At 40.1% G+C, this 27705-nt stretch overlaps 1 protein-coding gene across 2 annotated transcripts in view; it reads right to left on the minus strand.

Annotated features, from left to right (window-relative positions):
- Positions 1-13742, minus strand: part of SPPL2A (signal peptide peptidase like 2A) — a 49248-nt gene extending 35506 nt beyond the window's left edge. For both annotated transcript variants that reach the window (XM_087427176.1, XM_087427168.1), the window contains exon 1: positions 13607-13742. In XM_087427176.1, coding sequence (XP_087283302.1) covers positions 13607-13672 — 66 coding nt within the window. In that variant the 5' untranslated portion in view covers positions 13673-13742. The remainder of the gene's footprint in view (positions 1-13606) is intronic.
- Positions 13743-27705: the final 13963 nt, after the last annotated feature.

Raw genomic sequence — 27705 nt, forward strand, 5'->3', positions numbered from 1 at the left:
AATCTCCCTGAATATTTGGGATAGAAGGTTTTCCAGCATACTCGGGGCTTCATTCGCTTATGAATCTAAGGAAGTATAGGGAATTCATAAAACATGCCATCAAATTACACAGAATAATTAGATAGGGAAATTATTTGTGGAAAAAGAAATGTAGTTTTCATTCAGCTATATACTTGGTGGCCATAAATGGATTCTGACAACAGAGGTGAACCAATATGTTAAATGCTTACTGTACACCAAACTATTTTTAGTTTATAAACAAACTAAACAAAGTATATTTAGGTTATTTTCACACATTTATCTGATTCATTATCACTGTTTTACAAATGAGGGCACTGAGCCTCAAAGAAGTTACTAACACAACCTACCTGAGGTCATACAGAATCATCTACAGTGCTAACTACAGAGGGTAATCCTGCAGATAATCATGAGGGTTCATTAGGTTTAGGATAAACATTTTTGAAAAGAATATTTCTTAAGTGATTTGGGTACTTCTTATTGCATCCAACAAAATGGCACATGATGTCATCAGTGATGCTGAGTTGGATTATTTGGTTAACGTGGTAACTGCAGGATTTCTCCAGTGTAAAGTTATATATTTACCTTTGTGATTGGCAAGTAAGTAATCTGTAGAACCATGTGAACAACAACCTCTCACCTAGTGTTTTAGCCTTCAGGATAATCCATGCGTGAATTTAATCTGACATATTGCATTGGGAGTTGTGAAACGGTGAATGTTTTTTAATACCGTCATTCCTGCTACATTTATTAGCCAGTATTCTTCTTTAGAAAAGAGCTCTACTCTTTCCCTCTATCACCTTTTGTTTAGTATCACAAGACTCATTGACTTTTTAAAATTCATTGTGGTATAATTATAATTATTTGTTTGATGTTCAAATTGTCCCAAATTTGGCCAGTGGAACCTCTTCCAGCTGATTCTTTGTATCCTTTTGACAAGACTCCATTAGCCTTGAGTACTTTTTTTTGGCACAAGATGTCCTAGGCTGACTTTATCCTTTATGTGACACAGATCTGGAACCAGCCATTCTACTAACCTTCTTTTGGAGAGGAATGGTATTTAGACTAGGATTTGGGTTATAACTGAGCACATTGCTGCTGAAGTGGTACAACCTTTACTATACACAATTGACAGTATCAATCAAAATTTTTAATACATAGAATCCTCTGATTCATATTCTACAGATTATTTCACAAATGCACAAAGATAAATGTATAAAGATGTTCACTGCAATATTATTTGTTATAGCAAAAGAAAAACTCAAAAACAAAAAAACAACTTCCACCAATAAGGAGCCCTTTACATTATGGTATGCATAGTACACAGCTATTAAAAAGAAAGAACTAGAGGGGCCAGTTTGGTGATGCAGTGGTTAAGTTCGTGTGCTCTATTTGGTCGTGGGTTTGGATCCTGGATTCGGACCTACACACTGCTCATCAAGCCATTCTGTGGCGGTGTCCCGCCTACAAAACAGGGGAAGATTGGCACAGATATTAGTTCAGGGACAATCTTCCTTAAGCAAAAAGAGGAAGAGTGGCAACAGATGTTAGCTCAGGGTCAATCTTCCTCAAGAAAGAAAGGGAGAAAGAGAGAGAGGGAGAGAGGGAGGGAGGGAGGGAGGAAGGTAGGGAGGGAGGGTGGAAGGAAGGAAGGAAGGACGGACGGACTAGATGTACCCCCAGAAACAGATGTCTATAGTGAGAAAAGCAAGTTCCAGAGAGATATTTACAGTTGAATTCTATTTTTATAAAAATAATGACCCCCCCCAAAAGCTCCCTATATGTATCTGTGCATTTATGTGAGCTTGAAGAAGCATGTGGAGAGAGAGACATCAAGCTACTAAAAAAAAAAGAAGAGTGAGAGGAAAACAAAGGCAAAGGTGAGGGTGTGAAAAGAGTGGAGGGAGAAACTTAAAAAAGGAAAAAACATTTGAACAAAACAAAGGTATAAAGTCCTCTCCTCTCATCCCAGCTCTGACAGTCACACTCTTAGGGGTTTCTTCTATATCTTTCCAGACAATATCTATGAATATTTATATGTATATATTTATATATACATTGAAATACCTGTGCTAGTTGTTTCACACATATGGAATCATACTATATATACTGCTCTGTAGCTTTCTAAAATTTACATTTTTTAGATATTACATTCTCCATATTGATACATGTACACGACCTCCTTTTACATAACTGTATAATATTCAGTGTACTTTTACAATTACAAAAACTAACAGACTAAAAATAAGCTTAAACTTCCAACGAAATACAAAGATGTCCAAATATGAGTAAGACTTATTGCTATAAAGGGATTATAATCTTTCCCACAATTGTAGAAAATTCATCACTGACAAAAGCAAAAACTCATTGACATGGGCATTACGAAGGCAAAACAGAAAGTTTAGTGGAAGATTAGTACAAAAGAGGAAAGTATAACCATACATAATCGTACAGTAGTTAGTACTGAATGTGGAACATGCAGCAAATTTCACGAGCAAGCTAACACACCTAAACAACTTCAGCATTTCCACTACATTTTCAAATATCTCAGTAAAATTTCTCATAGAGATTGTATAGCTTCAAAAATTCAGTTTATTAACAATAGATATCACGAGCTTTAGAATTAGAGACCTGGGACAGAACGGCAGTTTTACCACTTACTGCCTATGTTCCAAGTCACTTAACCTGTGTTCAGCTTCAACATCCTCTGCTTTGAGATGACAATACATGTCTGGACCTCATAGAGTTGTCATGAAGATTAAGTCAGATGATGCAATTGTTTGCACATATTAAGCTCTTAATAAATGGTAACTATTATTATTAATAATACATCTAGCACCTTGCCAAGTACTTGTACCATGCAGAAGAAATACAAGATGACTGATTAGAGGGTGCTTAGGGTTTGGTGGGATGTGGGGATAGGGGGTGATAGCTAAAGGGTATGGGGTTTCTTTTTTTCTTTTTTTAAATATACATTATTTTTTAGATCAGCTTTAGGGTCCCAACAAAACTGAGCAGGAGTAGAGTTCCCACATACCCCCTTAACACAGACATGCACAGCCTCCTCCATTATTACATTTGCACTACAGTAGCACACTTGTTACAATCAATGAACCCACATTGATACATCATTACCACCCAAAGTCCAGTTTACATTCAGGGTTCACTGGAGGTGTTGTACATTCTATAGGTTCTGACAAATGTAGAATGACATGTATCCACCATTACAGTATCATATGGAATACAGAATAGTTTCACTGCCCTAAAAATCCTCTGTGCTCTATTTGGGTTTTTTTTTTTTGAGGTGATATAAATGTTTTAAAATTGTGGTAATGGTTGCACATATCTGTGAATATACTAAAAGCCAGTGAATTGTACACTTTAAATGGGTGAATTGTATAGTATGTGAATTATATCTCAATAAAGCTGCCCCCTACCCCAAAACACTAAACAAGAAATTACAGTCTCACTGGGAAGATTAAAAACAAACCTGAAACCAATAATCACAAACAGAATGTGATTAAGGCCAGTCTCTAGCGAAAGTTTTAGTAGCTCTTAGGGTATCAGAAATGCAAATTCTTGGGCCCTATGCCAGACTGAATCGGAAACCGTGAATCAGAAACCCTGGGCAGTTTATTTCTAACAGGCCTTCTGGAGATTCTGATGCCTGTTCAACTTTGAGAACCATGGCTATATGATCAGTGTTTCTCAAGATTTAACGTGCATACAAATCACTGTGATGATACTACAGTGTAGATTTTGATCCAGTAGTTCGGGGTGGAGCGTGCGATTCTGCATTTCCCACTAGCTCCCAGGTGCTGCTGCTGCTGCTGGTGTCTGGACCACACCTTGAGCAGCAAGACTACAAGAGAACAGAGTAGTGGAGGCCACATGGCTGTGGGTCAAAAAATCTGGAAGCACAGAGAAAAAGGTTTGAATCTCAGTGTTCCTTCAAACATTACAACTACCAAATTAGGGGAGACCTGTGGTCCACCCACGCTAGTACCAGGTCATCTGACAAAGACCATATGGCGGAAGGGCGGGATGCCTTCTTTTACGTCTTCCAAATGAGAGACACACTCCAAAACATCTGAATTTTCCTTTGTAATTAACTGTGGTCTGGTCTTCTATGACTTGACTCAGCTTTAAAAAATATGTTTTTATTTTCAATCAGTAATGAAAATATTCTCATACTAAAAAGCTCAGTATCAAGAGCTTGAAGGGAGTTAGAACTAATGCAATCTAGTCTCTTCATTTTGTAGCTCAAACAAGTCCAAAAGGAACAAAATGAAGTGGTCTCAGGGGCCAGGATTAGACTTGAGCTCTCCAAAACCCCGACCAGCGGTCTCTCAACTCTGTATCACTTCAAGTTCCTTCACATAGCTAAATCCCTGAGCACCTCTTAGTGCCCAACCATCACCTCCAGTTTTAATATTGGTCCACCTATCTCCCCATTAGCTGTTTACTCCCTCTCTTCCACGATATCGGCGTGGGTCTCCTACCACAACTCAAATGCCTCTAATACTCAGTTATTTCCTCCCACATCCTAAACATCCCAAACTCTAAGTCCTTTCCTTATACTCTTCCAAATACCCCCAACTCTAGGTCTCTAGAGCTTCATGGAATTCCCTTCCCTTTGACAACTGCTCCTTTCGGCTTGTCCCAAATCCTCCCTCTTCACACCAGTTCCTCAAGAATCAAGTGTCCTCCAGATTAGTGGTTACCAGAGGGGAAGGGGGTTGGGGCTGGGCAAAAGGAGTAAAGGAGCACACATATATGGTGATGGGTAAAAATTAGACTATTGGTGGTGAGCACAATGCAGTCTATACAGAAACTGATAAATCATAATGTACACCTGAAATTCCACAATGTTATAAACCGTTATGACCTCAATAAAATAATAATAACAAAAAGAAGAATCAAGTGTTCTCCAGGGCCATCAAATCACGAATCTCACACCAGTGCCTTTATATTCCACAACTTACTTGATCCTCACACACAAGAAAAGCAAGTATACTAGTTCATAGTGTGAAGTAGTATTTCCTTTTTTTCTGACTCAAATTTACCTCACATAAAACTTCATGGGATGCCTGTTGTTTGTGAACAATTCCTAATTTACTTTATCCAGATCACTTGACTTCAATCATATTCCATAATCTTCTTTTCGAAGAATATTGATGGTTAAGTCTATCTTAATATTATAGTTGCCTCTTCCTTTGATCATTTTTATCATAAATAGCTTTTGCTATGACAAATGTCAAATGATTGCCAAAAGTCTAAAAAAGAACAACTGTAATGGTGTTACTATACTCATACCCTTAAAGGTGTACTTTCCCCCCTTCTCCCAGACCAGTCAGACCTTAAATAGTTGGCCATGTCTGAGGAGCTTTATCTCATCAGCATACTCACACTGAGTCAGTCTTGCACTGACCTCCATGTCCCTGTCTCTTAGGGCTACATCATGCTTTACACTCCAGTCTCTTGGTAGTTCCAACCAGGGGCATTTGAATTCCTGGCCTCTGTTCCAACAGCCTCCTGATGCTGACTCACCAGCCCAATATTAACCTACTGGGAACAGGCCTGTTCTACTCCTGTCCAAGATAATAGCAGAATTCGAGGATTCTTCTTTGACTTTCGTTCACAGGTTTGGTTTATTTGTCTTCTACTCTCTTTCTCCTTCAAAAGGTATCTTCCAGCATTGGATCTATTTTCCAAATTTAAGTCTTCACATATTCCTTTCGAAAATAACAATTCTCTAGCTAAAAACTTATCTAACATGCTACCCCTTACCCTGTATCAATGCCATCCTTTGGGTATCTTAGGACTCTGTCTTGGCCCATTTTCACCTGATCAAAATTAAGCTCCGAATAATGCAATGTTAACCTTTACCCATGTACACAGTTAATTCCCTTAAAAAGCTTTAACAGATTAGTCAAGTATGGTTCTTCTTTTTTCCTGGAGATCATGTTCAGTAATCTGTGCAGCAATTTCTTACCCTTTACTACAGATCAGTGCTTCTAGAACTTTAATGTTCTTGTTAAAATGCAGATTCTGATCCAGCAAGTCTTAGGTGGGGCCCATGATTATGCGTTTCTAACAAGCTTCCAGCTGATGCTCTGATGTTCATCCACAGAGTACATGGTTATAGACTTCATCATGAATAGCAGTGAAACTCACCTGTCTTCTAGACATTACTGGGGTGCTCCTAGGAATCTTCTTAAGAGGTGAGAGTCACAATGTACTTGCAGTCTGCTAGTACAGCCAATGTGCATGTTTTGGCCAGCAGTTCCCCTATTTCACCCATAAGTTCCTTCAAAACTCTTTAGTATATGCATCACTGGGTCTCACCTTCCCCACCCCTCTCCACAGTCTGTCAATTAATCCTTGATATACTTAATCCTTCAGTTTTAAGAGGCAACGTGTGAATGTGACTGTAACTCTCTCCAATTAACCCCCCTGCCATCTTTCTTCATAAAATCTACAAAGTAAACAATCCCTCTATTTTTAGACACCAAATATGAGGGCTGGGGTTTTCGGGCAAATATTGTTAATAGAATTTATTTATAACAAAAACCAGCAATTAAAAAAAATCTATATTCCTAAACCAGAAGATATAAAATTGTAATCACTGAATGGTAACGCTGAGGAGCAAGTCACCTACCCAATACACTTACATCATAGCCATGTAGGAGGTATCCCTTTCTTTACAAACATCTTTCTCTCTACATGGATGTGAGTTTTAAGTCAACAGCAATACAGTAAAAGAGTTGAAAGGGGCCTCTACAGGAAAGGCAGAGCTGGAGTTGAGTGTCTGAACAACACATGTTCTAAAGTCAGGCCTAAGTAACTTTCAGATCACTCACGATTACGTATTTTCTATGCCTGTTTCCTCTCTAATAAGTTATATAATCAAGACAACCTACGTTGTTTCTACTCTTACTTCCAGTATTCAAGGTTTATGGAAATGATGCACCGAAAGTGACTAGACCCAGACCCACAAAGATTAAGTGTAATCTTAATTACTTAATTAGCGGCTCAGTGAGAGCTAGGGCATCAAACAGGGATTTACAGGGAATCAGAGGAGTCTGTGGGCCATGGGAAAAGTACAGCCAGGACCATTTCCTGACTCGGAGAATCTGGGGACATTAACATACAGGTTAAGAGGTAGTAGGGTGTGGGAAGGAGGCGAGGTAAACATTCATTCATTCACTACTCTACAGTCTATGAGATGCTAGGGGAGACAGCAGAGAATGAGTATAGTAGGGTTTCTCCTTCATGGGGCTTATAGTCTACTTGTTACCTAGATCCAGCCTTCTTCCTGGTTTTCTCTAAGTAATCTTACTACTTAGTGATATATCTCAATGTTACAGAATTTATGATTTACACTAGAATTCACAAACTCAAATGCCTACAAGGCCAGGCAGGTAATATAAATGCATAAATCAGAGTTAATTTAAGGCCACAGGGCATAGTAAAGCTTGGCAGGGCCGGCCTGGTGGCGTAGTGGTTAAGTTCTCGTGCTCCATTTCGGTGCCCCCTGGGTTCATGGGTTTGGATCCCAGGTGTGGACCTACGCACTGCTCATTAAGCCATGCTGTGGAGGCATCTCATATACTAAATAGAGGAAGATGCGCAGGGATGTTAGCTCAGAGCCAGTCTTCCTCAAAAAAAAAAAAGAAAATAAAAAAAAAGCTTGGCAAATTCTGGCCTAAAGGCAACCAAAGTTTTAAAAAATTTTAGTATCTTGGGGTAAGGGCCCATACCTGGCAACTTTATGGTCTAGAGTTTTGTAAACAGACCCAATTTCAGGCGATTTTTAACAAAAAACTTACCAAATATATAATAAACATGACTTCTCCTATCTTTAAACGTTTTCTTTTTATTTATTTGTTTTATTTTTTAAATTTATTTATTTAGTGTGTGTTTGTGTGTGTGTGAGGAAGATCAGCCCTGAGCTAACATCCATGCCAATCCTCCTCTTTTTGCTGAAGAAGACTGGCCCAGAGCTAACATCCGTGCCCATCTTCCTCCACTTTATGTGGGACGCCGCCACAGCATGGCCTGACAAGCAGTGTGTTGGTGCGCACCAGGGATCCGAATCTGGGCCGCCAGCAGCGGAGCACAAGCACTTAACCACTACGCCATGGGGCCGGCCCTAAACCTTTTCTTATGAATAAACAAATTCACAAATTTATGTGATCACAAATAGATCAGTCTTGTGATCTATTTTTGATTCACCAAAAAATCATTATTGCACAACTTAATGGAAAAATATCAAGAAACGTCTAGAAACTCTGCATTCTAGTCCTCTTTTTCATGACTTTCTATACGATCCAGGACAAGTCATAACCTTCCTGAACCTTCTCAGGATTATTTTGAGTTTCAAAGGAGATGTATGTGTAAGTGTTGCCTTTTGCGAGGGAGATGATACAGCCATCAAGGACTTAGAAAGCAGACAAGGGGATGTCGAATCCACAAAGACAGTTCAGAAGAGGAAAGGTAAAAGAAAAATTGTAGAGAATCTGAAAGTTAAAGGAGAAATATGGCAAACCAGCATGTCCCAGCTCTGGCTGTCATAACAAAATACCATAGACTGCGTGGCTTAAACAACAGAAATTTATTTTCTTGCAGCCTGGAGCCTCAAAGTCCAATATCAAGGTGCCAGCATGGTTGATTTCTGGTAAGGGCTCTCTTCCCGGCTTGTAGATGGCTGCCTTTTCACTGTCCTCACATGGGAGAGAGAGAGAGAGAGAGAGGGAGCAAGCAAGGCAACAATGCCATCAAAAGGGCCCACCCTGATGATCTTATCTAAACCTAATTATCTCCCAAAGGCCCAATCTCCAAACACCATCACATTAGGCATTAGGGCTTCAATGTAAGAATATGGGGGGGGGGGGCACACAATTCAGTCCACTATTCTGCCCCTGGCCCACAAAATTCATGCAATTTTCTTGAACTGCCCCCCCCACATGCAAAATACATTCATTCCATCCCCACAGCCCCAAAAGTCTTAACTCATTCCAGCATCAACTCTAAAGTCTCAAGTCCAAATTCTCATTTAAATCAGATACGGGTGAGACTCAAGATATGCTTGATCCTGAGGCAAAATTTCTCTCCAGCTGTAAACATGTAAAATAGATAAGTTACGTGCTTCCCAAATATAAAGGTGGGACAGGCACAGGATAGACATTCCCACACCAGAAGGAAGAAAGGGGTGACGTGACATAAGAAGCCCAAAACCTAGCAAGACAAATTCCATTAGATCTTAAGGCTCTAGAATAATCCTTTTTGGCTCCATGTCCCACCTTGCAGGCCCACTGGGGTGACAGTGTCACAACCATGGCTCTATGGGGCAGCCCCACCCCTCTGGCTCTGTGGACTCCCTCCCCCCAAGACTCCCAGCGGAGGCCATTAGGCTTGTTGAAACTGAGGCAGTGGTCTTGACGATCTCTGAACGACCTTTGGAGTCATTTCTCCCTATTCTTGAAGAATAATGCATGTTCGCACCCAAATAGCTCCATCATCCCATCCTGTCAAATCCAAGAAGTCCAACAGCCTTTCTTCATTTCACCCCATCTCTGTCCCCTTCAGTTCAAACTGGCAGGGTTTCTGCTCATATAACCCCAAAGCTCTTTATCAAATAGTTGTTCAGCCACAACCTTAATGATTTTTTCAGAACTAGCTTTCTCATTTTTTGCATGGGTAGGCTGAGAATTTTCCAAATATTCAAATTCTGGTTCCTTTTTGCTTAACAATTCCTTCAATTCCTCTCTCTCTCCTTTTGCCTTTTACTATAAGCAGGAGGAACCACACTGCTCCATCAACACTTTGCTTAGAAATCTTCTCAGCTAAATATCCAAGTTCATCACTCACAACTCTTCCTTCAACAAAACACTAGAACACAGTTCAGCCAAGTTCTTCACTATTTTATAACAAAGATTGCCTTTCTTCTAGTTTCCAATAACATGTTCTTCATTTCCACCTGAGACCTCACCAGAATTGCTCTTAACATCGATATTTCTAGCATACATCTCAAACCTCTTATAGCCTCTACCCATTACCCAGTTACAAAACTGCTTCCACATGTTTAGATATTTGTTACAGTAGCACCCTACTCCTGATAACAAAATCTGTCTTAGTCAGCTTGGGCTGCCATAGCAAAATACCATAGAGTGGGTAGCTTAAACAGAAATTTATTTTCTCACAGTTCTGGAGACTAGAAGTCTAAGATAAAGGTGCCAGCATGGTTGGTTTCTGGTGACAGCTTTCCTCTGGCTTGTGGATAGCTACCTTTTCACTGTGTCTTCACAGGGCAGTGGGGGGGGGGTGGGGGAGAGCAAGCTCTCTGGTGTTTTTTCTTAAAAGGGCACCAATCCCATCACAGGGAACTACCCTCTGACATCATCTAAACCTAATTATCTCCCAAAGGCCCCATCTCCAAATACCAACACATTGGGGGTTAGGGATTCAACATATGAATTTGGAGAAGACACAGTTCAGTCCATAGCACAGCAGCTCAGCATGTCTCTCATAGCTTGGGTAGCAGAACACACCCAGGAGGTTGTGAGAGAGGGCAGAAGAGAAGAAATTAAAGATTCTTTGAGTAGTATACCAAAGGAATGCAGATTTCAGCAACAGATTTTTCCACTGGGGATCCTGATTATCACTTCATTGTAATAAGTTCAAGATGTGGCTATATAACACTTCAGATTCTTTGAAGTAACGAAAAAAATAGAACTTTGTAAAAACATTATGAGAAACACTCAGAACTCTTCAGAGAACTTTGAAGCCATTTTAGAAAACAGATCCAGGCTAAACTTCACTCATTCTCTTTGAAACAGAACTCCGTGGGCCGGCCCCGTGGCTTAGCGGTTAAGTGCAAGCGCTCCGCTGCTGGCGGCCCGGGTTCGGATCCCGGGCGCGCACCGACGCGCCGCTTCTCCGGCCATGCTGAGGCCGTGTCCCATGTACAGCAACTGGAAGGATGTGCAGCTATGGCACACAACTATCTACTGGGGCTTTGGAGGAAAAAATAAATAAAAATAAAATTATAAAAAAAAAAAAGAACTCCGTGACTGGGTCCCAACAACACTGTGAAATAAAGGTCAAACAGGTTGGGGCTGGCGGTGGGGGTTGGACTGGGGAAGGACGAGTGAGAAACGGAATAGGACAGAGGCAAGTGAGATTTTTTTTATTTCTAGACTTAAATGTTTGATGTGTTTAGAAAACAGTAAAACAGCCAGGCATGCTGTAGCTTGAGTTCAGTATACACAGTGAGGTCACTCTGATGTAAAGACGACAAGATGAGGAGGGCAGGCTACAGGATGTTGAAGGCCCTTTCTAATAAGAAATCCTGTCTCTTCTTCAAGGATGTGGTAGTGGTTTCTGGAGATTATGTGCTGCTTCTAGATGAGGATGTTGGCCCTGTTCTTACATGACTAAGGCGAAAGAGGCCCAGCAATGCCAGCTTCAAGAGCCCAGAAAGGAGACATGAAATGACTCAGCTGGCATCATTCATTCAAATGAATTCAGAGAGGCCACCTGGAGCTGTAAGACTAGGGAAGAGAACAACAAGGGCTTCAGGGAGAAAATGGTAAAAAATAAACAAACAAAAACCCTCCAGATAGTCGTGGAGGAAAAGAACTAGGTATCCAGCAAGTAAGCAGAAGGAAGGAGAGAGCAAGCTCCTGCTGAGGAAAATGATACCAGATTTATTTGCGTTCCTCAGAAAAGGAAAGGAATGAGAAAGAGATCATTTCACGAAATTCAAGGAAGGAAGGGTCAAGAAGAAAACAAACCCACTGAGAAATTAATAAGAAATAGAAAATCAATAATAATGGTTGGCACTGAAAAAGAGCTTTACAATTGAAAAAAGATCCTGTCAGTTTACTCATAGTCACCAGCCCAGTGCCTGGCATATAACAGGTGCACACTAAATATTTGTGGAGCGAAAGAATGTTACTGAGTCCCCAACAACTCTGGGACTGAGGAGTACAGAACCCAAGATTAACACAGTGACATACAACAAATGGTGCGATATAAAAAGAATAAAATCTAGAATGTGAGAGACAGGCTAGCTACAATTCAGAACAGGGATGACCTTTAGATTTGTGAAGCCCTTGAAGTTATATGAAAATTCTGCTTACATTTTTCTAGTGAGAGGGTTCAGAGCTATTGATAAGAATTTCAATGTGAGTTTATGAGCAATTATTATTAGGTTAATTATGAATTTGTGTTGAGAAAGGATTAATAGGAATGTGATATAGAAGATATATTCTTGCAATTAGTTTAAGAGGTTCAAATGAAAATGAGTGCAAAAACATCACACAAGTTTTATATCTAGCATATAGTTTTATGTGTATTTACATACTATCTGAATTATCTTTCAGACATATCTGATTACATGGTAAACACCTCAAAGATTCAGACTAACACTGCTACTTTGTTATTCTCTTTATATTGTATCACCCACACACACTCCAGGCGCTGAAGCAATTTTTAGATACATTATCTCATTCATGTTCCTAATGTTGCCTAGCAAAGTTACTAACATACCACAGGCACTTAACCATTTTAGGCTTTGATTTTTGGTTTCTTAATAAATGTTCAAGACACTTTTATATTGAATATATTCACAAAGAGTAATCCTCTAAACTGGAGAGCATGGAAAACATACTCCTTCAGAGAAGTTACACATTCTAATGGAAAGAATTCGACAGCATACACCATACCAATTCTATATAAATAAAGCTTATAAAAGTTTCCAACTTGAAACTCCCTAAGTGAAATTTACAAGAAACAAACGCTGAACACTGGCGTCCTGACCACCCAGTGAAACTCAGTTGCTTGATGCAGAATTTTAAAACATCATTACTTTTCCGTAATTACGAAAAAAACAAACCTGTGAACACATATTTGTTACTTAACCGACTCCCCTCCCCTTTAAACCAGGCAGAGAACTGAAAACCACTAAACGCATTACACTTTGTTGTGTTCTTTTAAAAATTATTTTAAGTCACTACGATTACCAAAACCCCCCAGAATGGAATCCAATGAGCCCTAAGGCCAAGCAGGAACTACAGAGGAGGTAGAAGAAAAAGAAAAACTATATTAGAGCAATTAAATGAAAGCACAGTCCTTGAACCGCTCAACACCCTGGGGCCATATATAATTTTTTTTTTCTTCTTCCTGAGAAGATAAGAGGTTAAGAAGCTGCAGGGAAGTCTAGACGCTAAAACTCAGAGGTCAATTAAAAATGCCCGGAACAGCGAAAAACTAGAGAGAAGAACCAAGGTCAACGTAGCCTGCGGGGCTCCGCAGAGAGCTTTCTTGGGGGTAGGAGCTTCGGGGACTTCAAAGGACGGGAATGGGGGTGGAGGGCAGGAAGGCTGGAGGAAAGGGTGAACAGAGCGGGCTGGAAGGAAAGGGAGCAATGGGAAGGGGGGGGAGGAAAGGGAGAGGCACGAGCAGGCGGCGCCGGCGCGGGCAGAGGGGAGGCCGGGCAGACGCCCAGGGGTGGGGAGAAGGGGAAGGGAGCCCCGGCCCGGCCCCGCCCCGGGGAGGCCCGCCCGCCGCCCGCCCCCCTTACCAGCGGGAGCAGGAAGCCCCAGAGCAGCGCGGCCGCGGCGGGGGGCAGCGGCCGCGGCGGCCCCATCGGACTGGCGCGTGCCCGGCGGCGCGGCGCGACTCGGCGGGGGCAGGCTCGGGTCCCGCCGTGTCGCTGTCTCCGCGGCCGGCGGACAGGGGCGGGCGGCGGGGCTTGGCTGGGGCCGCCGCTGCAGCTGGGGCCGCCACCGCAGCGCCGACTTCCTCTTCCGGCCCCGCCCGAGGACGCGGAAACCCCCGCGCCGGGCACGTGGAGTCCCGGGGCCGCGCGCGCCGCCCGCCGGCCCTCTCGGCGTCGCGGCGCTGGCAGGCCGCCAGCTGCGGGGCTGGGCGTGGCTCTCTCCAGCGGCCTGACCTGACTCTCCCCGGAGTCCGGAGTGCGCGGAGGCGAAGGGACTTTTTCAAGGCCCTCTTCCTCCTCCTGCAAGTCGCAGAGCGCCTGCTCTGTTCCCCAGTAACTACTCAGGTGCTCGGGCCAAAATCCACGTGCTTAATTCATCTGCTCCCCGGCGGGGCCTGGCCACGCTCACACATGTATCCCAAAGCCGTCCACTTTCTCCAAAACCGCCGTGACCACCCAATCCTGGCCACTGACGTCTCTCTCCTCCAAACTGATCTGTTTCCACTCCCAACAGCCCTTTATACACACAGCAGTCCCAGAGAGATCTTTTTAAAGATATAAATCAGATCATATCACTCCCCATCACACTTAGAACAAAATCAAAACTCTACTCTGGCCCACAAAGTTTACATAATACAAGTCCTGCCTTCTTCTCTGACCCCATCTTGACTTTCCCACGCTTGCTTTAAGCCACGAGAGCCACCTTTGGTTCTTCTGTCCTTGGTACTGGTAGCCCTCCCTGCTGGAATGCTGTGCTCTCTGAATACCTGGCTCGTTGGCATTCACTTATCAGCTTAAATGTCAGTTCCCAGAGGGAACATCCTGACATACCCAATCTAAAGTAGCCACGCGGTCACTTTCGTATCACGAGATTTATTTTAATTTTCCGCATAGCTCTTTTCACTTGCATATTCTCTTGGTTACTTATCTGTTCATTTATTTATTTATGTCACCTCCCACTTGAAAGCAAGGAGTGTCTTTGCTTTGTTCACTGCTATGGCCCTTAATAGACCTATAACATTTGGCATAAAGTAGGGCCTCAAATATTTGTTGAATATTCAATACCAAACCCTGAATAGGATGCTGTCCTTGCCATTCCACAGCTGAGTTTAGTGAGGGACACAGATGTGTGAGCAAACACAGTGCAGGGTGAATAGTGACTCTTTTGTTTGCACAAGATGCTATGGGAGTATCAAAAGGATATATAAAAGGAGTGCCAGGAAAAATTCCAACCTAAGCTGAGTCTAGAAGGGTGAGTTAATTTTAACCAGGCAATGGACAGGAGAAGGAGGAGACTTCCAGGAAGACTGAACTATTAGTGTCAAAGCCAAAGGTGACATTGGAGGAACTGCAAAACTTGGGCTTGGCTGAGGTTACGAGCAGTGAAAGATGAAGTGCGAGAAAAAGGCAGAGGCCAGACCACAAATAGATTGGGACGTCCTGCTTGGGATCTTAGCTTCATCCAGTTGGTGGTGAAGAGCAAATGAATAATAAGTAGAGCAGTGACAGACGATTTCTGTTTCAGAAAACTCTCTGTGGTGGCAGGTGGGGCGGCAGATGTATTGAAACAGGGCGAGAGTGGAAGCCAGGAGATCTGTTAGACAACTGTAGTAACCTAATCAGGCCAGGCATAGTGAGGGCCTGCACTGAGACAGTGGCGGAAGAAATGGGGAGGAGGAGATGAATCTGCAAGACTTATAGCAGAATTTGGTAACAGAGAGAGACATGGGAGATGAAGGAGAGCGATGATTTTCAGAATCCTGCCCTGGGCCAATTTTTGAGGTGCTCATCACAGAAGATGAAGGGGGCATGGGTGAGGGAGAAGACATACTTTTGGACATGAGTTTGAAATGCTTGTGGGATATCCAAAGGCAAATGTCTGTAGGTTGATGGCTAAGTGGGTTGGTCCAAAGTTTAGTGGCACAGTGAAGCCAGAACTCAGGTCTTCTGCCTGTCAATCCTACTCTTTTCACACTTTCTAGCTGCCCAGTGCAAGCCAGGTTCCTCTTTTGTAAAATGTCTGTGATGAACGAGATGACTTCATCTCTTAATATTCCCTTCTGCTCATAGTGGCCCTTTGCCTAGTGATCTCCAAGGTGGCTCCTGAGGCTGTCGGAAGATCTCTGGTTTTTCCTGTCTACATTTGTGCCCATTTTTCCTTCCCCTCAGTTGGAGAAAATTTTGTACCTGGAACCAAAGAACCTGTATTATAGACTAGTTCCTTGTGCAATCTCTCTTTGCCTGCTTTAGTTTTCAGCTGAAAAATGTGGACAGTAATACCTATTCTGCCTGCCTCACATGATGATTGTAAAAATTACATGATTTGTAATTTGAGTAAAATTACTCTGAAAATTAAAAAAAGGAAAAAAAAGGAGGAGGAGAGGCAGAGAAGGAGAAGGAGAAGACAAGTACAAGACTGTGTTATGGCTGTTGTCCAAAGTGTCAGCACTGTTTGTGATAATTCTCCTGCCAGAAGATTTCTCCTTCGTCACAGCCCCTGTGCAGGATGAAGTGAAGGAAGATGGGAGGGTTAATGGAAGATTAAAAGATTCTGGTTTAATAACTTTGCTGCTGTGACTGCCGTTAAAGGTTCTTTGGAGTATACCTGTAACACGTGAATTTCCCTGCAAGTATTAGGTAGGATAAAGTGTACCTAGATAATTCTTAGTCAATATTTTTCTTCTCTAAAACACTATGGATAAAAACCCAATTATGGAAAATAAGTATCATTAAATTAAGGATCATTTTAATTTCTAAGTATAGATAGTTAATGGAATGTTTTCCCAATGACAAAAGATAGAATGTTATTGGTTGTCAGAAGCTTTCTATATTCTAGGAAGCGGGTAGGAGACATTGGCTCCATTTTGCGAAAAAGGAAACTGCTAGGTTGACTGTGGAAGAGGAGGAGCTGAAACCCAATCTCCTGCCCCAGGGCACTAGATCATTCATACAACCTGTTTGCTGGAACAGCACAGTGTTTTTCACTCAGGGGACACTGATGAAGTGTTGGTAACAAGCCCCAAAGACTTTCTTGGGCAATCCGGATAATTACTTTAGTATAGAGCAGTGATTCTCTATCTTGACTGTTTTTTATATCACATAAGAGAGCTTTAGGGCTGGCCCAGTGGCTTAGCAGTTAAGTGCGTGCTCTGCTACTGGCGGCCCGGTTCGGCTCCCGGGCGCGCACCGCTTCTCCGGCCATGCTGAGGCCGTGTCCCACATACAGCAACTAGAGGGTTGTGCAACTATGACATACAACTATCTACTGGGGCTTTGGAGGGGGAAAAAAAGGAAGAGGATTGGCAATAGATGTTAGCTCACAGCCGGTCTTCCTCAGCAAAAAGAGGAGGATTAGCATGGATGTTAGCTCAGGGCTGATCTTCCTCACAAAAAAAAAAAGAGAGAGAGAGAGAGCTTTAAAGGATACCGATGCCTGGGTTGCACTACTCCGCCTTTCCCCAAGCAGATCCTAAATTTAATTGGTCTGGATGTAGCCTATGTATCATAATTTTTAAAGCTCTTCAGGTGATTCTAATATGCAACCAATGTTAAGATACTTTGGCTTAGTCAGTGATTCTTAAAGTGTGGCCTCTGAAGCAGCAGTATCAACATCACCTTGGAGCTGTGAGAAATGCAAATTCCTCCAGATCTACTGAATCAGAAACCCTGGGAGTAGGGCCCAGAAATCCGTATTTTAATAATAAGCCCCCTAAGCAATTCTGATGCATGCTGAAGTTTGAGAACTATTGGTTTAGAGCAACATTCTTTAACTGTGGCTGCATATTAGAATCATCTGCAAAGTTAAAATAAAAGAAAAGAAACCCTATGCTCCAAAATTAATCAAACTGAAAGAAAAAATAGACAAATCTAAAATTATAGTTAAAGATTTCAACACTTCTCTCTCAATAATTGAAAGAACATGTAGGTAGAAAATCAGTAAGGATACAGAAGACTTGATCAACACTATCAACCAACTTGACCTGGCTGGCATTTATAGAACACTCCACCCAACAACTGCTTAATACATATTATTTTCAAGGCTACACGGGACCTTTCCCAAAATAAACTATTTGGCCATAAAACAAGTCTCAATAAATTTAAAGATTTCAAATCATACAAAGTATGTTCTTTGACCTCAACAGAATTAAATTAGAAATCAATAACAAAAAGATACCTTGAAGATCCTCAAATAATTAGAAACTAAACACATATTTCTAAATAACCTATGGACCAAAGAAGAAATCACAGGGAATTAAGAAAATATTTTGAATTGAAGGGAAATGCAAACATGACTTATCAAAATTTGTGGGATGCAGCTAACGCCTAAAAAAAAGGGCTTAAAAAGAAATTTGTAGCACTTAGAAAGATATAAACATTTAAAGTTAATGACCTAAGCTTCTACCTTAAGAAACTAGAAAAAAAAGACCAAATTAAATCCAATGGTGAGCAGAAGAAAGAAAATGAAAATATCTGAGCAGAAGTCAACAAAATAGAAAACAAAAAAAGCAAAAGAGAAAACTAGAGAAGCCCAAAGACTGGCTTTTGAGAAAGTTGATAGGATTGGGAAAACTCTAGCCAAACTGATTAGAGCAAAAAGAGAGAAGATACAAATTACCAATATCAGGAACAAGAGAGGGGATATCACTAAAGATCCTAAAGACATTAAAAGGATAACAAGTAAATATTATGAACAACTTTATGCCAAAAAAATTGACAACTTAAGTGAAATGGAGAAATTCCTTGAAAGACAAAGTACTCAAAAAGAAATAGATATTAGTGATAGATTATCTATTTAAAAATTGAATTTATCATCAAAAACTTTCCCACAAAGAAAACTCCAGAGTCACGTGGCTTCAAGGGCAAATTTTACCAAACGTTTAAGGAAGAAATAATACCAATTTTACACAAACACTTTCAGAAACTTGAAGAGGAAGCAATACTTCCCAACTCATATTATGAATCCAGCGTACCCTCATACCAAAACCAGGCAGATGTTGAAAGAAAACTACGGACCAATATCCTTCCTGAACATAGATGCAAAAATCCTTGACACAATTTTAGCACATTAAATCTGGCAAGATACGAAAATGATGATATATCAATTCTAATTAGCGGGGCCGGCCCTGTGGCGTAGTGGCTAAGTGCGAGCTCTCTGCTGCTGGAGGCCCAGGTTCGGATCCCAGGAGTGCACCAAGGCACTGCTTGTCAGGCTGTGCTGTGGCAGTGTCCCATATAAAGTGGAGGTAGATAGGCACAGATGTTAGCCCAGGGCCAGTCTTCCTCAGCAAAAAGAGGAGGATTAGCATGGATGTTAGCTCAGGGCTGATCTTCCTCACAGGAAAAAAAAAAAAAATTCTAGTTAGGATTCATCCCAAAAATTCAAGATTGGTTTAACATTTGTAAATTAATCAATGTAACTCACCATATTGGCACTACAACGTCAATATACAGAAATCAACTGTATTTCTCTATACTGGCAACAACTGGAAATTGAAATAGAAAATATCATTTACCATAATATCAAAAAATATCAAATACTTAGGGATAAATTTGGCAAAAGATATGCAACACTGAAACATCAAAAACTACAAAACATTGCTGTGAAGTATTAAAGGGAGACCTCAGTAAATAGGGAGACATACTATGATCATGGATTGGAGAAGTCAATATTGTTGTGATGTCAGTTCTTTCTAAATTGATCTTTGGAAATAATGCAATTCTAATTAAAATAACAGCCAGGTTTATATATATATATAAACTGGGATGCCAATTACAAATTTATATGGAAATATAAAGGAGCTAGAATAGCCAAAATAATTTTGAAAAAATATTCAATGGGGAAAGAATAATCTTTTCAACAAACAACTGGTGCTGGAACAATTGAGTAACCATGCCCCCCAAAATGAAACTCCCCCCAAAATGAAACTCAATTCTTACCTCATGATATTGTAAACTTTTTTTTAAAATTTTTGTTTATTGCAGTAACATTGGTTTATAACATTGTATAAATTTCAGGTGTACATCATTATACTTCTATTTCTGCATACTTTACATCATGTTCACCACCCAAATACTAATTACAACCCATCACCACACACATTATCCCTTTCAGCCTCCTCCCTCCCCCCTTCCCCTCTGGTAACCACCAATCCAATCTCTGTCTCTATGTGTTTGTTTATTTTTGTTATTATCTACTACTTAATGAAGGAAATCATACGGTATTTGACCTTCTCCCTCTGACTTATTTCACTTTGCATAATACCCTCAATGTCCATCCATGTTGTCACAAATGGCTGGATTTCATTGTTTCTTATGGCTGAGTAGTATTCCATTGTGTATATATACCACATGTTCTTTATCCATTCGTCCCTTGATGGGCACTAAGGTTGCTTCCAAGTCTTGGCTATTGTGAATAACGCTGCAATGAACACAGGGGTGCATGTATCTTTACGCATTGGTGTTTTCAGGTTCTTTGGATAAATATCCAGCAGTGGAATAGCTGGATCATATGGTAGTTCTATCCTTGATTTTTTGAGGAATCTCCATACTGTTTTCCATAGTGGCTGCACCAGTTTGCACTCCTACCAGCAGTGTATGAGAGTTCCCTTCTCTCCACATCCTCTCCAACACATGTTGTTTCCTGTCTTGTTAATTATAGCCATTCTGACGGGCGTGAGGTGATATCTCATTGTAGTTTTGATTTGCATTTCCCTGATAGTTAATGACGTTGAACATCTTTTCATGTGCCTGTTGGCCATCTGTATGATATTCTAAACTTAACTTGAAACAGATCATAGACCTAAATGCAAGGGCTAAAACCAAAAAATTTCAAACACAAAAAACAGAAATTTTAAAGAAATAAAAATCGATAAATTGGACTTCAAAATGAAAAACTTCTTCTCTTTGAAAGATATCGTTAAGAGAAGAAAAAGCTAGCCGTGGACCAGGAGAAAATATTTGCAAAACATATATCTAAAAAGGGACTTGTATCCAGAATATATAAGGAACTCTTATAACTTAATAATAATAAGACAAAAAACTCAAGAAATGAAGAAAATATTTGAACAGATAATTCACCAAAGGAAACATATATATATATGTTTGGCACTGTATATATATATACATATATATATGGCAAATAAGCACATGAAAAGATGCTCAATTAGTCATTAGAACTGGAAATTAAGAACGGTAGATACCTACTAGAAAGGCTAAAATGGAATGATTGACCATACCAAATGTTGCTGATGATATGGAGGAACCACAACTCTCATACATTGCTGGTGGGAATGTAAAATAATTCAATTACTTTGGAAAACCGACAGTTTCTTATAAAGTAGAGATACACCTAATATATGATCCTGCCATTTTATTCCTAGGCGTTTACCCAAGAGATGAAAGCTATGTCCATGTAAAAATTTGCACATGATTGTCTAAAGCTGCTCTATTTGTAATAGTCCAAAACAGTAAACAATCCAAATATCTACCAAGTGAATTAATAAACAAAATATGAAATATACATACAAAGAAAACATTCAGCAATAAAGAGAAATGAACCATTGGTGCACATAACAATGTAGATGAACCTCAAAATCCTTGATCTGAGTAAAAAAGCCAGACAAAAAAGAGTATATAGTGTATATTTCCATTTATATAAAATTCTGGAAAATATAATATTACCTATAGTCACGAAAAGCAGATTAGTGGTTCCCTGGGGAGGTTGCGGATGGAGGGATGGGATACAAGGGTGCCTAAGAAAATTTTGGAAGAAGATAGAAATATTTGTTATCTTGATTGTGGTGATGATTTCACAAATGTATACTTACATCAAAACTCCTCAAATTGCACACTTTATTTTATTTATTTATTTATTTTTTTAAAGATTTTATTTATTCATTTTTTTCCCCCCAAAGCCCCAGTAGATAGCTGTATGTCATAGGTTCACATCCTTCTAGTTGCTGCACGTGGGACTCGGCCTCGCGTTGAACGGAGAAGCGGTGCCCTGGGGCGCGCCCGGGATCCTAACTCTCGCTGCCAGCATCAGAGCGCGCGCACTTAACCGCTAAGCCACGGAGCCGGCCCCATAAAATTGCACACTTTAAATGTGTAAAGTTTTTGTAGCCAGTTATCCCTCAATAAAGATGTAAAAAAAATAAAATAATAAATGATACCAAAAAAAGTTTTTTTTTAAAGGAACAAGGCTGTTTTTTCTTTAGGGAAGATTGGCCCTGGGCTAACATCTGTTGCCAATCTTCCTCTTTTTTTTCTTTTTTTCTCCCCAAAGCCCCAGTACATAGTTGTATATCCTAGTTGTAGGTCCTTCTAGTTCTTCTATTTGGGTTGCCACCTCAGCATGGCTTGATGAGTAGTGAGTAGGTCTGAGCCCAGGATCCGACCAGTGAACTCTGCACCTCTGAAGCAGAATGCATGAACTTAACTGCTATGCCACTGGGCCGGTCCACAAAAAAGATCTTATGCCTAAACCTCATCACCAAGAAATTCTGATTTATTTGGTCTAGAGTAGGGCTGGACATCAGTATATTTTAAAAGCTCCCTAGCTGATTCTACTGTGCAGCCAGAGTTGGGAACTACTGGTATAGATAAATCAACTTATTACTAGTAAACTCAAAGAATTTCTAGGAGTTTCCAGTCAAGGAGGCTGTGGGCCAGATATCATTCCTTCTTTCTTCTCTTCTCTAAAAGTGGAAAAAAGTATCCCACCAGTTTTCATCTAGTGGTTGTGTTGTTGGGGTTGGGTACATGTGTTGGTATCTATCTCTGAACACAACTTCTAAGAGACAATGGGCTTATCACACTTTTTTTTTAACAGCTCTATTGAGGTATAATTGACAAATAAACATTGTATATGTTTAAGGTATATAACTTGATGCTTTGATATGTATACATTGTGAAATGATCACCACAATCAAGCTAATTAATATATCTATCACCTCCACATAGTTACCATTTTCTTTTTTGTGTGTGTGGTGAGAAGACTTAATTTAAGATCTACCATCTTAGCAAATTTCCAGTATGTAATACAGTATTGTTAACTGTAGTCACCAGGCTGTACATTAAATCTCAAGAACTTATTCATCTTGTATATCTAAAATTTTGTACCCTTTGACCAACATCACCCCATGCCCCCCTCCCCCCAACCTCTGGCAACCACCATTCTGTTCTCTGCTTCTATGAGTCTGACTATTTGGATTCACATATTAAGTGAGATCATGCAGTATTTGTCTTTCTGAGTCCGACTAATTTCACTTAGCATAATGTCTTCCAGGTTCATCCATGTTTTCACAAATGGCAGGATTTCCTTCCTTTTTAAGGCTAAATAATATTCCATTGAATATATATAGCACATTTTTTAAATTCATTCTTCCATTAATGGACATCTGGGTTGCTTCCACGTCTTGGCTATTGTAAATAGTGCTGCAATGAACATGGGAATGCAAATATTTCTTCAAGATCCTGATTTCAATTCTTTGGGATAAATAACCAGAAGTGGGATTGCTGGATCATATGGTAGTTCTATTTTTAATTTTTTGAGGAACCTCCACACTGTTTTCCACAGTGGCTGCACCATTTTACATTCCCACTAACAGTGTACAAGGGTTCCAATTTCTCCACACACTCACTGACACTTGTTATCTTTGGGGTTTTTTGAGAATGGCCATCCTAACAGATGTGATGTGATATCTCATTGTGGTTTTCATTTGTATTTCTTTGACGATTAATGATGCTGAGCATCTTTTTGTATACCTCTTGGCCATTGTATGTCCTCTTTGGAGAAAAGTCTGTTCAAGTCCTGTGCCCATTTAAAAATTTTTTTACTATTGAGTTGTAGAAGTTCCTTACATATTTTGGAGATTAACCTCTTATAAACTGTATGGTTTGCAAATATTTTTTCCCCTTTGGTAGGTTGCTTTTCATCTTGTTGATTGTTTCCTTTGCTATGCAGAAGTTTGATGTAGTCCCACTTGTTTGTTTTTGTTGCCTGTGCTTTCAGTGCCATATCTATGAAATAATTATCAGGGCCAATGTCAGGAAGCTTTTCCCCTATGTTTTCTTCTAAGAGTTTCATAGTTTCGGGTCTTATGTTTAAGTCTTTAATCCATTTTGAGTTGATTTTTGTGCTTATCACTCTTCTAATGGGAATAATCAATGTACCACTTCAGTCTCAGTAATTATCTTGTCTATAGATTAAAATGCTGCTTAGAGCTTCCTGGTATTGTTTTTCTGTAGATATTACCTGGCTTGGTTAAATGCCTTCCTTCTCTAACACCTGTTTATGAGGCATTTCTCCATGAGCAGAACATGTGGCTTGAACGCTCCCTGGTTAGCAAGAGGTGACTAGGAGCAGAGTCAGCTCCTAGTCAGCTATGGTTTCATCACTAGATCTTCTGTTTACCTGTTCAACATATATTTACTACTGTTCTTGAGAGAGCTGCCTCCCCATTGGAATTTTGTCAATCAGTGAAACATAGTAGATACTTCCTACATGAGAGGGGCATTTAAATATTAACTTGAATCTCAGTACCTGCAGAAGAGAAGTATTCAGTAGATGGAAATATTAGGAGAAAAAATTTCATGAAGCTCACAGTTGTGGGGTAGCATGTGACCCCAAGATGATAAACCAAATTTCAGGCCCTGGTTACCTTCTCTTAGGAAATCTTTGTAGACTCTTAGCAAGGGAACTTCTTGAATGCAAAACCATGCAAGGTGTAATAATAATGTCTTATAAATTAATAATATTATTATTGTTTTAAAGCTTGCATTTACACCTGTGTTAAGTACTTTGTATACATTATCTCATTTAATTCATTTGAAGCAATTTTATGACATAAATTATTACTCCCATTTCCCAGATGAAGAAATTTAGAAGTCAAATTATGCATAGGAAATCTCCCAGCAAGATATGAAGCAGGAATTTAAACCCAATCAGAAAGGATTCTGGAGGGGCCGGCCCCGTGGTTTAGCAGTTAAGTGCACGCGCTCTGCTACTGGCGGCCGGGGTTCGGATCCCGGACGCACCGCTTCTCTGGCCATGCTGCGACAGCGTCCCACATACAGCAACTAGAAGGATATGCAACTACGACATACAACTATCTACTGGGGCTTTAGGGGAAAAAAGGAGGAGGATTGGCAATAGGTGTCAGCTCAGAGCCAGTCTTCCTCAGCAAAAAGAGGAGGATTAACGTGAATGTTAGCTCAGGGCTGATCTTCCTCACAAAAAATAAAAGAAAAGAAAAGAAAAGAAAAAAAGAAAGGATTCTGGAAAGATACTGGAGCAGGAAGCACCAGGAATCTTCTCACTGGATTCCCATTTCTATCATTGTAGGTGCTCAATAAATGTTTCCTAAATTAAGAAAATTTGTCAATAATTAAGCCTGTGTTGTGGTTTTGAATATTTTGGGGTTCGACTAAATTACCTCTGAAGTGTCTTCTAAAGCTTAAACAAATCTAGTTTTCTGAGGACTAGAATTTTCTTTGATTTTTCAAACAAAATCAGTTCTTTGGATTTTGATTTGCCTAGAAAATCTGAGAGTTTCCTCACTGGTAAAAAGGAGGAAGAAATTTAAGTTGCAGATTCAGTATTAAAATGATTCTTTTTGGCCATAAGAATTATTAAGCCCCAGAAATATATTTTTTTAAGTTATGCAACTTTCTGAACAGTTTAAATTTACCAAGGGAGTCCCTCATAATAGCTTGGATTTTTTTCCTTCCAGAACATACTTCTATACTAAAAATGAGTAAAGATAATCTGATACATATATAAGGGAATCTTAAAGATAGATTATATATATAGATATGTATTATTTGGTATGAATGAATTGTTTTGTAATAAAATTTCTAAAAGAGATAAGCTATCGTAAACTAAAGTTATATTGTTCCTGGTATTGAGGCATAACAAGAGGTGCTATTGTCTGTATAAATCAGTGTGACTGTGCGGAGCAGCGGCTGATTTACACGTTGCTGGGAAAGGCAAAGCCTAGCCCATTTCCAAGTTTCCCAGGCATAGCAGGTTGACTCACACATTACTAAAATCCCCCTCTGGCTTCAGATGAATTAATTGACTTGTTTTTCTTGCTTGGGCACTACAATATTATCTATTGGCATGTTGAGACTACTCTGGGCTTTTAAAAACCAAAGTTGCTTATTTATAGGAGCCTCCAGATTAATAAACTATCACCCACAGCAAGCAAATGCAGTCAGACTTTTTGATGCTCTAAGGTGCTATTTGTTATACAACAGAGTGACCTTTCTGGCTCTGTTTTGCCATGATTCTGTGAACTATTACCTGCTCAGGGAAAACAAGCTCAGGATTTTTTTTTTTTTTATGAGGAAGATTGGCCCTGAGCTAACATCTATGCCCATCTTCCTCTATTTTGTATGTCGGATGCTGCCACAGCATGGCTTGATGAGTGGTGTGTAGGTCTGCACCTGGCATCCAAACCTGCAAACCCCGGCTGCCAACGTGGAGCGCGCAAACTTAACTGCTATGCCACCAGGCTGGCCCCCTCAGGATTTTTGACTAATAGTGCAATTCAACAAAACTATATTGAGCCCCTATTATGTGCAAGATGAATAAGGGATGTTTTTGATCATAAACCAGTGCCTCCTTCCCCCCAGATCAATGATGACACCAATTCACAAAAAGAAATTAACATCTTAAGTCAATATTTTAGCAACTGTCTGATTTGGCAGGAATGTTACATTCATAACAATGTGTAGGCTGGCCACCATGAGTTCTTTGCTGAAAATACAAAGTATATAATTACATTTTCTCATTAACAAGCTTTGACAGTATTAAGCTCTTTGCTCCCTTTTCCTTGTTTATCATTAACCTACACCTGGCATTCTGTGTCAGGTGTACATGCCAGAGATCGTGATGATAGGGCCACGTGATATCACCAGCTCAGTCTAGGCATTAGTGTGCGACCCAGACAGCAACTGCAGCTGGTCATTTCCAGCCACTTGGATCAGCTGAGATGAGAACATCAATTTAAATGAAAGTATATTTAGGGTGGTGACCCACTGTCACAAGATACAGACTGAAGGCCGTGAGTTTTAAAGTCAATAACAACATGCTGGAGCACAGGAAATAGGGAAGAGTGAGAGAAGAATTTTATAATTCATAAAGATAAGAGAGCACTATATATCTTTAACTGTTTCTTGAAGTATAATATACAGACCGGAAAGCGCACATATTGTAAGCATACACTTCGATCCCACACATCTGTGTATCCAGCACCCAATCAAGAAACTGAGCACTACTAGCTCCTCAGAAGGCCCTCTTATGTTTCCTTCTAGCTAGTAATCGCTCCCAAGAGTAACTGCTCTCTGACTTCTTTTTTCCCCCAGCGTTATTGAGATATAATTGACATATAACATTGTGTAAGTTTAAGTTGTACAATGGGATGGCTTGATACACGTATATATTGTGAAATGATTACCACGATAATGTTAGTTAACACAAACATTATCTCATATAGTTACCTTGGGGTTTTTTGTGGTGTGAGAACATTTAAGATCTACTTCCTTAGCAACTTTCAAGTAAGTATGTAATACAGTATTGTTAACTACAGTGCCCGTGCTGAATATTAGATCCCCAGAACTTATTCATCTTATAACTGAAGGTTTGTACTCTGACAAACATCTCCCCTTTTCCCCCATCCCCCAGCCTCTGGCAACGACCAATCTACTCTCACGTTTCCGTGACTTTGGCTTTTTTAGATTCCACATATAAGTTAGATCGTACAGTATTTGTTTTTCTCTGCCTGACTTATTTCACTTAGCACAATGCCCTCAAGATTCACACATGTTGTCACAAATAGCAGGATTTCCTTCTCTTTTATGGTTGAATAATATTCCATTGTATATATATGCCATATTTACTTAATCCGTTCATCTGCCAATGGATATTTAGGTTGTTTCCATGTCTTGGCTCTTGTAAA

This window comes from Ceratotherium simum, chromosome 3, assembly GCF_057802395.1.
Source record: "Ceratotherium simum simum isolate JZ-2026a chromosome 3, ASM5780239v1, whole genome shotgun sequence".
Taxonomy (NCBI): Eukaryota; Metazoa; Chordata; class Mammalia; order Perissodactyla; family Rhinocerotidae; genus Ceratotherium; species Ceratotherium simum.